This window comes from Budorcas taxicolor, chromosome 15 (assembly GCF_023091745.1).
Source record: "Budorcas taxicolor isolate Tak-1 chromosome 15, Takin1.1, whole genome shotgun sequence".
Classification (NCBI taxonomy): domain Eukaryota; kingdom Metazoa; phylum Chordata; class Mammalia; order Artiodactyla; family Bovidae; genus Budorcas; species Budorcas taxicolor.
Window position 1 is genome coordinate 15191325 of NC_068924.1, and position 16939 is coordinate 15208263.

General features: G+C 46.1%; 1 protein-coding gene across 5 annotated transcripts in view; it reads right to left on the reverse strand.

Moving 5' to 3' along the window:
- The window catches only part of AMOTL1 (angiomotin like 1), a 199743-nt gene that overhangs the window by 105956 nt on the left and 76848 nt on the right, over positions 1–16939 (reverse strand). The window contains exon 1 of one of the 5 annotated variants that reach the window (XM_052653106.1): positions 15266–15463. The exons of the other annotated variants lie outside the window; for them this stretch is intronic. Coding sequence (XP_052509066.1) covers positions 15266–15314 — 49 coding nt within the window. The 5' untranslated portion in view covers positions 15315–15463. Of the gene's footprint in view, positions 1–15265; positions 15464–16939 lie in introns of those variants that run through there. 5 annotated transcript variants of the gene reach the window in all.

The following is a 16939-nucleotide window of genomic DNA, read 5'->3' on the forward strand; positions in this document are numbered from 1 at the left end:
GTAACCAAACACTACTGACAATTTCCTACGTGAAGGGCAATGAGTAACTCACATGAACTCGTTTAGTCCTCCTAATCGCTTTATGAGGCTTATCTTCATTTGTCAAATAAGGAAACTAAGGCACAGAGCATAACTTGCTAAAAACTTACATAACTAGTAAATGGCAAAAAAGCCCAGCTGGTCTGGCTCCAGAATCTATAGTCTTTGCCACTCAGAAAGGAAAAAAGTGCTCTCCTTTACATTTTTTAAAATTATTGAGGACCCATAAGTTTTTGTTTCCAGAGGTCAAATCTATCCATATTTACTGCATTAGAAACTAAAACTGAAAAACATTAAAATTTATGTTAATAAAATATATGTCAACCATTTAAAACCGATAAACCCAGTATAAGTTACACATTAGGAACACTCAATTCTAAAACAAAAAGCAGTAAGTGGAATGGTATTGTTTTATAATTTTGCCGATTTCTTTAATGTTTGGCTAATCAGAAGACAGCTGTACTCTAACATTCGCTTCTGCTGTCAATCTACCGCTACACAATTTTTAGGTGAAGTACATGAAGAAAATCTGGCCTCATTCAAACACACAGTTGGAAAAAGCATTTTAATACCCTTCTCATATATTTGTGACTATTCTTTGAAACTATATCAAAACACAGCAAGTGATAATTCTTTAAAGGTAGTTGCAATGTGCATTTTAAAACCATATCATAGACATTTCTCCAAAGAAAAAACAGAGATGGCCAAAAGGCACATGAAAAGATGCTCAACATACTAATTATTAGAGAAAAGGAAATCAAAATGACAATGAGGTATCACCTCACACCAATCAGAATGGCCATCATCAAAAAGTCTACAAATAATAAATGTTAGAGGTGTGCAGAAAAGGAAACCCTCCTATACTGTTGGTGGGAAAGTAAACTGGTGAAGCCACTATGGAGACCAGTTTGGAGGTTCCTCAAAAAACTAAAAATAGAGCTATCACATGATCCAGCAATCCCATTACTGGGCATATATCCAGAGAAAACCATAATTCAAAAGATACACGTACTCGAATGTTTACTGTAGAACTATTACAATAGCCAAGACATGCAAGCAACCTAAATGTTCATCAACAGATGAATGGAAGAAGATGTGCATATACATACATATATATATATATACACACACACATACACACACAATGAAATGTGTGTGTCAGTTGCTCAGTCGTGTCTGACTCTGCAACCCTATGAACTGTAGCCTGCCAGGCTCCTCTGTCCATAGAATTCTCCAGGCAAGAATACTGGAGTGGGTTGCCATTTCCTTCTCCAGGGACAATGGAATGTTACTCAGCCATAAAAAAAGAATGAAATAATGTTAACTGCAGCAACATCATGGACCTAGAGACTGTCATACCAAGGTAAAGTAAGTCAGACAAAGATACATATCATACACTTATATGTTGAATCTTAAAAAATGATACAAATGAACTTACAAAAGATTGAAACAGACTCATAGACTTAGAAAACAAACTTATGGTTACCAAAGGGGAAAAGTGGAAGGGAGGGATAAATTAGGAATCTGGGGATAATATATACACACTGCTGCTGCTGCTGCTGCTACGTCTCTTCAGTCGTGTCCGACTCTGTGCGACCCCATAGACGGCAGCCCATCAAGCATACACACTACTATATGTAAAACAGATAAATAACAAGGACCCACTGTATAGCAAAGGGAACTATACTCAATATTTTACAACCTATATAGGAAAAGAATCTGAAAAAGAATAGGTAATAGAACTGAATCACTTTGCTGTATACCTGAAACTAACACAACATTGCAAATCAACTACATTTCAATAAAAAATAAGCTTTTCAAAAAGCCATTTCAGGTGAACGTTTCCTGGATATTTCTCTATATTCTGTTATGTTAAAATCTATCAGTCCACCTTTCACTTTGGAATTTTCTTTATCAGTGCAGGATTTGCTAACATCATAGGTTGGTCATAGAAAAATAATGGTTCATTGACCTATACAAAATCTTCCATACATGGAAATATTTCAAGTAAGCAATATCAAGAAAATCACATTGTTAATACACCACAGATCACAATCATCAGAAAACTCTTTCACATATTGGGTAGCTGTCAAGCTCACAGTTGGCAAATGCCAAGTTTTTCAAAATTCTAATTTTCACTTGAAAGCTTGAGTTTTACCATCAGTAGCAAATGCTGTCCATTGATTTTCTTGACGTCTCCCTTTATTCACTTTTGAGAAAACAGCAGCTACCAAATACCTAACTTAGAATAACCATAGTTTGTCCACTGTTCTTTCAGCTAAACCTGAGAGAAGCTGCTAGTTAAACTCAGGACTCAAGTGCTTGTCACACAAGGACTCTTCTTCCCTTTGCAACAGAAGTACTTTATGTGTACCTCCCACTTGGTCACACATGACACTGAAAAGATGTACTTGAGCCTGGAGATTTAATAGAATTGATCATTTGTACCACTTCCACAAGAACATTCTTAAGTGAAATGGGCTTTCTATACCATGTTGGTTAGAAGTGGCCTGATTTCCAGTACAGTCGGAGGCCTCTGCCTTGATTCATATCAATCTGCCTGCAGTTTTACCCACTGTTGTTTCTGTACCATCAGTACAAACATCAATACAGTGGAAAAGACACACATCTTAGTAGTCTTAATATTATTATGAAGATAGTTATTAGGTCTCAGAAACCCTCCTGGTGTTCCACAAGACACCACTTTGAGAAACACTACTCTGTTCTATAACCTCTTCCAGGAAAAGATGTGAAACTTAAGGATAACTTTAAGATGAAAACGGCTGCAAGCCAGTCATACCTGAAAATGAGTTACCTCCCTGCTCAGGCAAAGAAAGATGCCCACAGCCCTCAGAAGCTGGTGAAACTTACAGAGAAGACGCACACAGCCCCTTTGATGCAAAGCCCTGCTTGAACTCTATCAGATGAACGAATCCTGCTGATTAAAGGAAATGCATCTGAAGAGAGAGAGCAGCCTCTCTAGAAAACACCTGCACAGGAATATATTTTCTTGCCCTTGAGGAATTCTTATAAAAAGGAACACAAATCAACAATGATATGTGATTGGCAAAAAGGCTCCGTCAGATTACTTTTAAGAGGTGGGAAGAAAAGAAATTGTAATAACTAGCTCAGCAGGAAGTCAGGCAACCCTTGGACAAAGGGAAGGATGTAAGAAAGGATGACTGAAAGGAAAAGAGAATGATACTCTCAAGCCAGAAGACCAGAGTATTAGAAAGATTTAAAGAATAAAAATGACAGAAGAGAAAATATCTACTAAATGGAAAGGATGTGCCACGCTTTTCATTTTATTTTGGCAAATCTGCTTCTTAAACAATGTACATTGAGTCTTAAACAATGTAAGAATCCAGGCTCTGCCATATATTAAACTACCTGAACTAGAGCAAATGAGTTAACTTCTTGTTGGCCATTACATTGGTATTAATAATTGGGGATAATGGAACCTACTACACGGGGCTGTTATAAAGTTTAACTGAGACAACGGCAAGGGCTACAAGCAGTTGCTCCAGCACAAAGTGTATGTTCAATACATTTTGGCTTCTTTTACGAGAATGGGGAAATGGAACAAGAATCATGGCTATTGGATGGAGATTATCAGACTAAGTGAAGTAAGTTGGAAAGAGAAAGACAAGTATCATATGATATCATTACATGTGGAATCTAAAATATGACATAAATGAACTTATCTCAACTTAAATGAACTTCTCTATGTCAGACGTAGAGAAGAGACTTGTAGTTGCCAAGGCAACTGGTGGAAAGATGGATTGGGAGTTTGGGATTAGCGGATGCAGACTAACATAAAAGGCAGAGCAGTTTCTACCTTGCTTGCTGGGACACTCACAGCTGGAGCTCTGAGCCACCATGTAAGAATTCTGACTAGCTTGATACTGAGAGGAAAGGCCACTTGCAGGAGCTCCAGTCTGCACACCTAGCCTTGAAGTGCACCCCAGCCCTGGGGCCAGGTTAATGAATGAAGGAGTCTCCAAATGACCCAATGCCAAATCATCCAGTCACCTCCGGCCTCTTCTCAGCACAGAGGACAGAAACAAGCCATCTCTACTAGGCGCTGCCACAGTCCAGACCCACGGCATTGGCTGTGAGCCTTAATTCTATTATTATTACTTTATACAGCTGAAATAATTATACAGGTGACCATACGACAGAATCAGGGGGAGTCCTGAGCTTGTTTCCCTGAAACTAGACAGTCCCATTTGGAGGTGATGGGAGACAGTGGCAGCCACTCCCCAAGGCTAGCCTCACCAACACAGATCATCAGACATTAGATTCTCCGAAGGAACCGGCAACCTAAATCCCTCACATGCGCAGTTCACAGTAGGGTTCGAGCTCTTCTGAGAATCTAACGCCACAGCTGATTGACAGGGGGCGGAGCTCAGGAGGTAACGCGATGGGGAGCGGCTGTAAATACAGACAAGCTTTGCGGGCTCACCGGCTGCTCACCCAGTTCCTGACACGCCACGGACCACTACAGGTCCATGGCCTGGGGGTTGGGGACCCCTCACCTTTAACAAACCTCCAACTTCTTACCCTCACAATCCCCACTGTCCTCAAGGTTTTGTGTAAATGGTATTGTGCTGCTGGTTACAGTACTTTCCCAGGTGCCTTCATTTAAGCCTACTGTGATTTCAGAAGGCATTTTCTTTTCCTCTTCTAGTGAAAGGAACATTAGACCACTCTTTTTTTCAGAAACTAGAGCGCAGTTAGGTGTGTTCTGCAGGGAGTTAATGTACAGACAGATGTCTACTGCATCCACAAGGTTCCATGATTCTGAAAAAACATTTCCTAGTCTCGGTTTCTACCCTTCCTCCTTCTTGACCTGTCCCTCAAAAAAGACCCCAGAGAGGCCCTCTTGTCTGCCCTCACATCTTTTTCTTTGACAATTAATGGCTCATCCTTCAATGTATAAGGAGATCTTGCAAATCAATATGCAAAAGTTTCACAGAAATAGAAAGTTCTCAGGAAAACAGTTTATAAATGTCTAAAATGATGCTAAATGCCACTCATAATACATAAATAAAAATTTAAAATATAACAGTTGTTTTGTTTACCAGTCGGTAAAATTTGAACAAAACTGATTTGAGGAGAATTTATGGAAAAAAACAGAACCTCTGGAAGGTAACTTGGCAATATCCATTAACATTCAAAAGGTACTCATATGTGGTTATCATTCTATGAATTTATATTAGATATATATTAGCACATTTGCAAAAAGGTAGGCACAAAGCTATTAAACTACTGCCTGCAATATCAAGCACCGAAAACAAACCTAACATCCTAAAATAAGGGTTGATTATAAATTAAAAGTTCATATGAATGGACAAATTGCCCTCACATCTTTCAACCAAATTTTCCCCCATCACCAGGATGAACAACCTGGGGGCCGTGATACTAGGAGGCCATCCCTCAGGAAACAGCCTCACTGGAGAATATGACATTCCCTCCTTTCCCCAGATTGCCCAGACAGAAAGGCTGACTCACGAGAAACCTGGATCTCAGAGCCCTTCAGAGCATGGCTCCTGTGAGGAAGGGCAAGGCGGGTCCACACCTGCTCCGGGGCCCCATGCCTGGGCCTCACCTCCCGGAGCAGCCCTTACGGCTGAGCAGCGGCTGCTGGCAGGGAGGTGCCAGGGGCACGTAGGGAGGCGCAGGGCCACGGGGCGTTTGGGGGCCTGACCTCACGCTGAGGAGGCAGAGCGGGCCTGGAGACAGGACACCTGCCATCCTCGTCTGGCTCTGCCAGTTCTGAGAGGGGTAGGGGGGAGGACCGGGCTCATCGGAAGAGGTGCGAGACAGCAGAGAGGGGAGCGCCTATCGCGTGGCTCCCACAGGAGCCCAGGTCACCAGAGTCCAGCCAGCGGGGCGGTGGAGACACGTGAAGGAAGGGGATGGGTCCAGGAAACTTCCTGGGGCCCACCTGGTGACTGAGCGGGCGCGGGTGAGGAGGGAGAGGCACTCGGTAGTCTGCGGAACACCTTCAAAGGCAGCAACAGCCAGAATGACGCAGTGGGGAATGGCATCCGAGCAAGTCCGAACCGGCGCCCTGAACCAGATGAACGAGCCCCCCGCCCACCACCCGCTGGCACAGGCTGGTGCAACGGAGCTGCCGACCCGAGGTGGAGGAGGCCAGGCTGATGGCAGGGCCTCCCCAGGAGAGGGGTTCTCAGGGCTAAATCCCACACCAAGAGAGGGGCTTCTCGGGGCTAAATCCCTCCCCAGGAGAGGGGCATCTCAGTGCTAAATCCTGCCCCAGGAGAGGGCATCTCAGGGCTAAATCCTTCCCCAGGAGAGGGGCATCTCAAGGCTAAAGCCTTCCCTAGGAGAGGGGCATCTCAGGGCTAAAGCCCTCCCCAGGAGAGGGGCATCTCAGGGCTAAATCCCGCCCCAGGAGAGGGCATCTCAGGGCTAAATCCTTCCCCAGGAGAGGGGCATCTCAAGGCTAAAGCCTTCCCTAGGAGAGGAGCATCTCAGGGCTAAAGCCCTCCCCAGGAGAGGGGCATCTCAGGCCTAAATCCCGCCCCAGGGGAGGGGCATCTCAGGGCTAAATCCTTCCCTAGGAGAGGGGCAACTCAGGGCTAAAGTCCTCCTCAGGGGAGGGGCATCTCGGGGCTAAAGCCCTCCCCAGAAGAGGGGCATCTCAGGGCTAAACCCACCCTGACACTTCCATTTGTTTCTCTCAAGGACTAGATTCCTGGAAGAACCCCACAAACAAATGTAGGAATACCCCTGAGAAACAGTAGACCCCCCTCCCTTGACAGCAGCCTGCTCAGTCGGTAAGCTCCACACCCAGATGCCTCACTGACCTACCTTCCAAGTGAAGAGTCTCAGAAACGCCAAGCGGCAAAGCGAGGTTCAAGCTGACAAGAGCATCCCCCATGGTATTTTCTCCCCATCAGTCCACACCAGACCTCCAAGGAGGAGTGGTTCATTTCATTCAGAAACATGTCCTGGTCCCACAGTACGAAGCGCAGTGATACTGCCTTCAGACAAACAGGGTTAGTATCTCTCTAGAATAGCACTGGCCAGTGGAACTTGCTGTGACGATTGGAAATGGTTCTTAGGCACCTGAATCGTGACTAAACTAAATTGAAGGTTTAATTTCATTTAATGCTCATTAATTTTAGATGGCCACATGTGGCTAGTGGTTACTGAGGACGGAGGAGATCTAGAACTTAAAAAAAGAAAAATAGACAGGGGCCAGATTAAGCTGCCAGGGAAAAAAAAAATCATGGAATTCTACTTCCCTACTGTGAGGAAGTGAACTTCCTTAACAGTGCAGCATCCGCTCAAGCATTTTTCCAGCCCTGAACTCTTCTCTGGTCATGACAATTATATATCAATGTGCCTCCAACACATCACAACTCGGAAGGCCCTTAGAGACTCGAGCCCAAACGGTCCACTGTAGGAAGCCACTCTACAATGTACCTACCATCTTTACCAGGTGCCCTCAGCAGCGGTGAGACTCAGCATCAATCCACCCCCAAAATCCTAGGATACTCTTTCAAAGGGAAATCAAGGATGCTCAAAATAATAAAAAATAAATTTTGCACCATGCTTTACCTCTTATGTGGTCCTTTCACATGCATTATCTCAGGTAAGCGTCACCTAACGTCAGGATATAAGCATTAGTAACACATTTATTTTACAAAAGTGAATTGGCCAAGGCAATATCGCCGGCACTTGGTCACCATGTACCCTAACCTCACATGTCTTCCAAGGAGTGAGAGGTCAAAAGACAATGGAAAAGTCGTGGTGGTAAAGGGGGAAGGCGTGGAGGAGGGATTAGAGGATGCAATCAGGCATATCAGCCAGGAGCCACAGAAATCAAACTGACGTTAATCTCAACTATTAAACAGGACAAACTCAGTTCCAAAGAGTAAAGCACCAGTCTAGGCTAACTTATAGGGGCGGGGAGGCTATGCCCTAAAATAGTGCTTCTCAAAGTGTGGTCCCCGAACCAGAACCAGCAGCAACAGTGGCCCCTGGAAACTTGTCTGAAGCGCAAATTCTGAAGCCCTCTCCAAGCCCTGTGGAAACAGAAACAGCCAGTGGGGCCCAGCAGTCCGGCTTAAAACAAGCCCTCCTGACGATTCCCATGTCCACCCACGTTTGAGAACCACAGCGCCACAATTCTACATCTGAAGCCCAGGCCATTTCCTCTGGGAAATAAACAATCTGGTCATCAAGGGAAAGGAAAGGGAGCCGCCAGGAGTGAAGTTTGAGACACGTCCTGGTGACATCAGCCCTGATGTACTGTACTTTGGGTAATAAAGGACTCAGTCCAGTCAGTGAAGAATCTGCCTGCAATGCAGGAGACCTAGGGTTGAGCCCTAGGTCGGGAAGATCCCCTGGAGAAGGAAATGGCGACCCATTCTGATATTCTTGCCTGGAGAATCCCATGGACAGAGCAGCCTGGCGGGCTTCAGTCCATGGGGTCACAAAAGTCAGACACAACTTAGTGTCTTAGTGACACCACCACCAAGCTCTGAACTAGCTCGGGACCGCACACACCTCCTGTGGTCAGGGCACAGAGGAAATTGTTCTTTACCAGGAAATCTTGGTTTAGGAGCTTTCCTGTTGGCCCAGTGGATAAGATTCTGGATGCAAGTTCCATCCCTGGTCTGGGAGCTAACTACATGCTGCGGGACAACTAAGCCTGTGTGCTCAGCCACGAGTGCAGCCAAAAAAAATTTTTTTATATAAATTCTAAAAAAGAAATTGGTTTAGAAATAGGGGAAAGGTATATTCTATAGGGAATACTAGATTGTGAACAGAGTATCCTAGCTTCTAATCTCAATAAATATTTGCAAACAGCAAGGTCTTACTGTATAGCACAGGGAACTATATTCAATATCTTGTAATAAGGCATCATGGAGAAAATATGAAAAAAATATATATATATAAATCACTTTGCTGTACAGCATAAATTAACACAATATTGTAGATCAACTATACTTAAATAAATTTTAGAATAGTATTTAGTACACAACTGTGTTCCCAAGTGTGAAAAGACGAAGTTCTATGGCTTTTTTTAAGCATCAATGATTAAGAGCTGGTATTCCAATTTCTCAGAGAAAGAAATGAGAATATACAAAACAAAACCATTTATCTCCTGCTATTTTAAAATAATAATAGGCATTTATTGAATGTGCCCAGCACTGTGCTAAGTACTATATATATGCATCATTTCATTTCACCTGCACCCTCCTCCCCCAGGTGAGCACTACGACTATCTCCACTGTCTCTGTGAGGCTGCACAGGTCACATTCGCTGAGATCACACAGCAAGGAGGTGGCAGGGCCAAGAAGCAAACCAGATCTATCTGACCTAAACAATCCAAACTACTACTGCTTTTTTCATTTTGACACATATTCTAACTTTAAATCTATTCAACCTTACTCATACTCTTTATGTTATTCAGTTTTAAGTACTTCCTTTTAAACGCCAGTATGCCACGTGCTGTTCAAAAGAGTCCTCAACCACTCGGTTTACCCAGAGTCCTTCAGCCCGTGCTCAAGAACCAGGGTAACTTACACTGAAGAATTAATGCCAGTAAAATATTCAAAAACTAGATCAAAGGCAAGAATCCACTGTCTTCTCACCATGCTCAGGCAACATGCCCAGGGAAGCCCTCCCTGACCACCAGATCAGAGCGGGAACTCCCTGAGGCTTCTCTTCTCTGGGTTCCCACATACGCCTCGCTCTTCTCTATTCCGACAGTAACACCTGGGAATGTCCACACACCACTGCACCAATAGTGAGCTCGGGAGAGTGGGAACTATATCTGATTCACCAGTGGGCTTCCAGAGCACTAAAATACACAATCGACACCTAAGAGATGGTTGATAACATGGATAGCAAGACATACACATTATTAAGAGAACTGCACTGTATAAGGGAACTGCAATTTGAAGACGTAAAATATGAGACTTTAAAAAAAAACAGAAAATCTTTGGGAAATTAACTTGGGCAAAATGTTCTTAGATGTAACACCAAAAGCACAGTTCATAAAAACAAAAAAAAAAAAAAAAAGAATAAATTGGATATTAGCAAAATTTTTAAAAATTTTGTTCTCTAAATGATCCTGTTAAAAGTTCAAAAAGACAGGATACGTGTTGGAAAAATATATATACTCAAGCCACATATCTGACAAAGGACTCATTTCTGGACTACATGAAGAATTCTCAAAGCTCAATAGCAAAAAAGAAAAAATACACTTAGAACATCGGCAAGGCAGGAGCAGACATTTCACCATAAAGGACACACAGATCACACAGATGACAGATAAGCACATGATGGTCCAATACCATCAGCCATTAAAGAATGCAAATCAAATCCATGATGAGACTAGAACATTTACTGGGACGCTAAAATAATAAACAGATGGTGGTGTGGACGCAGAAAAACTGCACCTCTCACACATTGTTGGTGGGAATGTGAAACAGTATAGCCACTCCGGAAAAGTTTGACGATTTCTTTAAAAAAGAAAAAACTAAACATATGCTTACCATCCAAAACCCAGCAATCGCAATCCAAGGCATCTGTCTTAGAGAAATGAAAACTCTGTCCTCATCAAAACCTGTACATGTATGTTCACAGCAACCTCGACTATAAGAGCCAAAAACTGAAAACAAGCTAGGTGTCCTTTAGTGGGTAAATGCTTAAACAAACTGGTATATCAACACCAAAGAATACTACTCAGCAATAAAAAGGAATGAACTAGTGATGATGCAACGGTTTGGGTGGATCTCAAGGGTGTTATGCTGAGTGAAAATGCTAATCTCAAAAGACCACATATCGCATAAAGCTATGTATGTAGCATTCTCAAAATTACAGATGGCGAAGGGGTTGAGTAGTTACCAGGGTTAAGACGTGGGGCGGGGTTAAGGGAGGCGTGACTACAAAGGCGTGGTGCAAAGAGCTCGGAGGTGATAGAACAGCTCTGTGTCTTGACTGTGGAAGTAGCTACAGAAGTCCACACAGACGAACGATTCTACACGCCACCCCCCATACACAAAATGTCCGCATGTAAAACTGGTGAAGTGTGAATATGGTTTCGATTGTACCAACGTTTATTTACTGGTTCCACTGCCATGCTCTGGTTACGTGAGATGTTACCACTGGGGGAAACTGGGTGAAGTGAACACGGGACCTCTCTACGATTTTTGCAACTTCCCATAAAGCAACAATCATTTCAAAACTAAAAGTTAAACAAGGGAATTACAGGCATTTCACTTAAAACAAACAAACAAAGAAGTATACATAGCTGCACGACTGGCCAGCGAGGTCCCAAATACAGATTTAAACACACAAAGTAGGACCACTGGCTTGATTTTTTTTTTTTTAAGTTAAACCCAATTCTCCATGTTGGAGCTACTCCCCCATCCCCCAATAAAGAGAGGAAAGATGCCTGATGTGTGAGCCACTTTGGGAATCCAGGAGTCTGGTCCTAACAGCCTGGCATGAACAGACCCTAAAGTTTCACAAGGATGGAGGCCAAGGGCCCACAAGTCAGAGGAGAACTGAAAGTCGTGCCAACACACAAGCCCAGGCGAGGCTCTCTTTCAGAAAATGCCCTGTGCGGATCTACCCACGATGGCCAAGATTTAAATTCTGCCTTCCTTCCGAGACAAAACAAACCAACAAAATAAATTTTAAAAAAATAAATTGCTAAGCAAACAAATAAAAAACCTCAACAACGCCAGACTATTTCCAACAAAACTTATAATTAAATATGTCCTCTTCCATGACCTCCAAGCTATCCCTTGCTTTTCAAGTATTCCACTGCCTAGTTAATTCTGGGACATAAGAACCTACCAAAATTAGTGAAAAACTAGGAGAAAAATTATTGAAAACACTAGAGAATTTACTGATCTAAGCTTCCATATCCATTTAAAATGCAGACAGATTCTTGGAAGTGGTGAGGGGTTGTGGGGGGTGGGGCTGGACAGGAGAATGCTGTGAGAATTTTGCTTATCAGGACTATTAACAGGTCTTACAAAGTTACTTCCTTTTTCATTTACTGGCCTGGAAAATCAGATTTTTACAATTTTCACTAGCAATCCCCTCCTTTCCTAAGTCATTCATTATCATTTTTTCTTTGAAAAGCTTTATGCCACACAATACTTCATCATTTTCAAAGCATTTTCACAAATTACTAAGAAACACAGCACTGGTACCCATGGGCTGTACTTTTCCACAAAACTCGCCAGCCAGACTGTCATCTAATTTCAATTAGTTCAGCCATGTTTCCCCCAGGCACTGGGTCCACACTTCTCCACAGGGGTAGACATCAAAAAAAAAAAAAAAGGCAGAGTACTCTACACATAAGCCTTCCAGACAAACCAGTCAAGGGCAGACACTCTCAAGTTTAATCAGCAGAGTGCCTTCTCATAAAATTATTCACATTTCTGCATTCCTGTGCTTTTCTTAAGGACAGTACTTTAAAATTTCATTTAAACTCAAAGTCCTCCATTAGTTTCCATGAAAAAATGCATTTTTAAGTGCTTTGATCTCCACATGTCCTTCTGTACATTAGCATTCTTCACCCTCCACCATCTGCACAGAAGCAAAACACCAGGACTTGTGCACATTTTAAAAAGAAGGGAGAGGGAAGTGGAGTACCTTCTCAGGACTTCCCTGGTGCTAGAGTGGCTAAGACTCCCTGATCTCAAAACCTGGGACCTGCGTTACATCCCTGGTCGGGGAACTATATCCCAGTGCCACAACTAAGATTGCCTCCCCACCTAAGTCAAAATAATTTTTTTTTTTAAGAGCGCCTTTTCTCATCCTATCCTACTTATAGAGTTCACAAGGGTTTCTTCATTTATCTTGAAAAAATGTATCTCACAAAAGCAAAGTATATACATCCAAACACTAAGCATCCACCCACACCTCACCAGGGAATAGAGGCAGGCGGCTCTAAAGCTTTCTCCTCTATGCCCTACTCCTTTTTATTCTGATCAAATCAGTGGTTTCCAATCCTCTGCTCCCCTGCAGAACAGCTCAAAATGTGAGAAGTACTATGACCACACTTCTTCCATAAAAAGCATTATAGTAGATGTACTATGATGATCCGAGCCCGGTCCTGGGGGTTAAATGTCACACTGGTCTAGATGCTTCAAGAACTTGCAATCTAGAGAGACTCCAATCCCTACCATGGGTTAGATATCCAAGGAGAGCTGCGGGGTCCAGGAGAGGTGGGCAGTCAGGGGAAATCTTAAGTCAGTCTGGCAGGGACACACTGGCCAGTTCTGGAAGCAGAGAGAGGAATGACTGTTCAACATTTCAAGTCCAGACTTTTCACTTCCCGAAAAGGAAGGACATTTTTTGGAATAGGAGCTATGAATAAGCCCTCTATTCTGGTTGTATTTGCTTATAGCAAGTACCCTTATTGTTTGGGGGTGGTCCAAAATCATAAAGGGCCCTCCTGATTCCCTACCTCCAGTGCCTGGTGTGTGTGTGTGTGTGTGTGTGTGTGTGTGTGTGTGTGTGTGTGTGTGTGTGTGTGTGTGTGTGTGTGTGTGTGTGTGTGTGTGTGTGTGTGTGTGTGTGTGTGTGTGTGTGTGTGTGTGTGTGTGTGTGTGTGTGTGTGTGTGTGTGTGTGTGTGTGTGTGTGTGTGTGTGTGTGTGTGTGTGTGTGTGTGTGTGTGTGTGTGTGTGTGTGTGTGTGTGTGTGTGTGTGTGTGTGTGTGTGTGTGTGTGTGTGTGTGTGTGTGTGTGTGTTTAGTTGTCGAGTCAGTGACTCCTTCCGACCTTTTGGACTGTAGCCCCCCAAGCTCCTCTGCCCATGAGGTTTTTCTGGCCAGAATACTAGAGTGGGTTGCCATTTCCTTCTCCAGGGGATCTTCCCAACCCAGGGATGGAACAAAAACTCGATCCTCCTAACACGCCTTGGAAGAAGGAAGTGGGCAACCATGTCCACAGTCCACCAGGACAGGGCAAAGGAACTGAGGGACCGAGAGCAGAAAGTGTTCTGTCCCAACCGCCAAGTCTCCGAGGCCGGCCCATCACCAGGACCACGTCTACAGAAGCCCCAGTCCAGGTGATCCACACACCAGCCGGGCATTTTCCAAAGCACGTGCCACCTGGGGACAGTAAACCAACACCGAAGTCAAAGATGCAAAAACCCTTGGAACCAAAATGTAAAGTCTCTACAGCCATCAATCAAGATACTACAGGGCAGGGCGTGGCGAGGAGCGGGAGCAGCGGGCCGCCACCCAGGTTCTCAGCCCGAGCTCCTAAAGGGGAAACCTGGAAAGGTCGCCGCGGCGGGGGCCCCGGAGGTGGGTGTGCGCCAGCAGCTCGTCGGTTCGGCCGCCCGGTCCTCCAGCTCGGCTGCCCACGGGGCACGTCCGGCCCCTGGCCCAGCGCGGGGCCCCGGCTCTGCCCAGCTGTCATCAACCAAAGTGCCAATCTCCCTCCTGCCACGGAAGTCCCATTCCAAGAAAGGCCAGTGCCTTGGAAAGTTTAATGTTTCTCCCACCCCGAAAACAGATGCTTTTGAAGCAACAGTAACAGCAAGGGAGAGAAAGGGATCTAACTCCCCAGTTTCGGCCAAAGAAACTTGTCCGCGGAGAACAAAGAAGGGGCAATCGGAGACGGCGAACCGAGGCTGGGGCGTCCCTTCGCCGCCCCCACCAGCCGGGACCGAGAGTTTGGGGCCGTAGGAAGGTCCCGCGTGTCGGGCGGGCGGGCGTGCGCGCCTTTGTCTCGCGCGCCAGGAAGCGACCGCCGGCCACCCGTTCCCTCGGCCGTCGGGGACCGCGCGCGGGCGGGTCGCGCGGAGCGCGGCCATATGGCAGCGCCCCTCCGTTAAAGGCCCGCCCCACGGCTCGGGCGCCCCTGCACCCCGGGTCCCGGGCCGCGACGGCCAAACGACTCCCAGTCTGGGGCCTGCAGAGTGGCGCGGAAACGGAGTTCTAATTTTTTTTTTTTTTTTTTTGAGTAATCTGGGTAAGGGAGATCAAGATTCCGGTGGCGGGCACTCTCGGTCCCAGGGGCCGAAAAAAGGCTGCCCAAGTCGCTCTGGAGCCGGGCCGACCTCAGCCCGGAGCCCCCCGGGAAAGGAGCGCTCCCCCACCCGCCTCCCCCGGCCCGGAGTGGTTGAGGGCGGAGAGCATCGATCGGCTGGGTCCTCGGCGCTGGAGACTCGGGGGCGCCCCTCCCTGCACCCCGAGCGGGGACTGGTTACCTCTCACCGCAGACTCACAAGTTCCCCGGCGCAACTTTGCCCTCCACATGAGGCGATCATGGCCAGCTCAGCTCCGTGACTGGGGACGGCGGCCGCCAGGCAGCGAGCTGGGCACGGCGTGGGGGCAGCCTGCGGAAGCGGCGCCCGGCGATCGCCCCCATTCACACGGGAAGCGGAGACCAGCGCGGGGCTTCCCCTCCAGCCCCAAACCCCAGAGCCGCCTCTGGGTCCTAGAGCGCCCCGCGCCCGCGCCGCCGCCCGGGGAGGGTGGTCCGGGCTGGTCCGCGTAACCCTATACTCCACCCCCGCCGGGCGCCCGGCCGCTGGGCCCTAGAGCCCGCCTTCACCCGCTCGCCGCCCCTCCCCATGCCCCGGAGACCGCCTGCTGCCACCGCCCAGGGCTCCAGCTCGAGTGTCCGCCCTGGAGTGAGGAGGGCGACGGCCTCTCTCGATTCGGTCTCCTTCCTGCGACTTTCTCTTCCTCCCCACCAGGCCAACTCCGGCCGAAATCGTTTTCCCGATCTGCCCTCAAAGTCCAGATGAGGTCTCCATAGGATTCTTTTTTTTCTTCTTCTTCTTAAGAAGCATTTTCAGATGAAAAGTGGCCAGAGTTTTCTCTCTGCATTGCCCTGGTCTCCAGGGCTTCTATCACGCACTGGGATTGGGCGACCAGCCGCTGCGATGGGCTCCGTTGACAAGCAGAAGGGCCCAAACATATTCTACAACCCGAGAGCCTGCAACCGGTGGTCATACCCCCTCTAGGAGCCGAGGCAAAGAAAGGAACTCTGGGAAAAGGTTGCTGATTCTGCCTCAAGTCTTAAGTCAGGCTATATTGAGTATAATACTCAACCGCTCCTGCATATCCAATTAATGCATCTCTGGAGCCTTGATCTGGGGACCCGAAACTCACCCACATCTTGTAACATTCTCCCTAGTTTCCAGGAGCTGGCTCTGCTGCTCAGGGGAGGAGAGTCAGGGCATTACAAACCTCTCACCTTGTGCTCCTCTCTAGACCAGGATTCTTTCAGGGATTCCTGCCTGGACTGAGGCAATGAGCTAACCAGTCCACCAGCAGTTTTACTTCTCCACTCAATCCTAGTGGGTTGTGTGCCCTTCTGATTCCAGTCTATTCTCCTAATACATCCCTAATGGTTCAGGAACCTCTGCTCTCAAGATTTGTTGTTGTTCAGTTACGAAGTCCTGACACTTTGTGACCCCAATGGACTGCAGCACGCCAGGCTTCCCTGTCCATCACCAACTCCCGGAGCTTGCTCAAACTCATGTCCATCGAGTCAGTGATGCCATCCAACCATCTCATCCTCTGTTGTCCCCTTTTCCTCCCACCTTCTATCTTTCCCAGCATCAGGGTCTTTTCCAATGAGTCAGTTCTTCACATCAGGTGGCCAAAGTATTGGAGATTCAGCTTCAGCATCAGTCCTTCCAATGAATATTCAGGACTGATTTCCTTTAGGATTGACTGGCTTGATCTCCTTGCAGTCCAAGGGACTCTCAAGAGTCTTTTCCAACACCACAGTTCAAAAGCATTAAGGTGCAATAATATATAACAATTATTTACCAAATACCTATCACATTTAGAGTTTGATACCTTAGTACTTGATAACACACAAAAGAAACAGCAGCTAACCAGCCCTTCAAGGATTTATTTATTTAAAA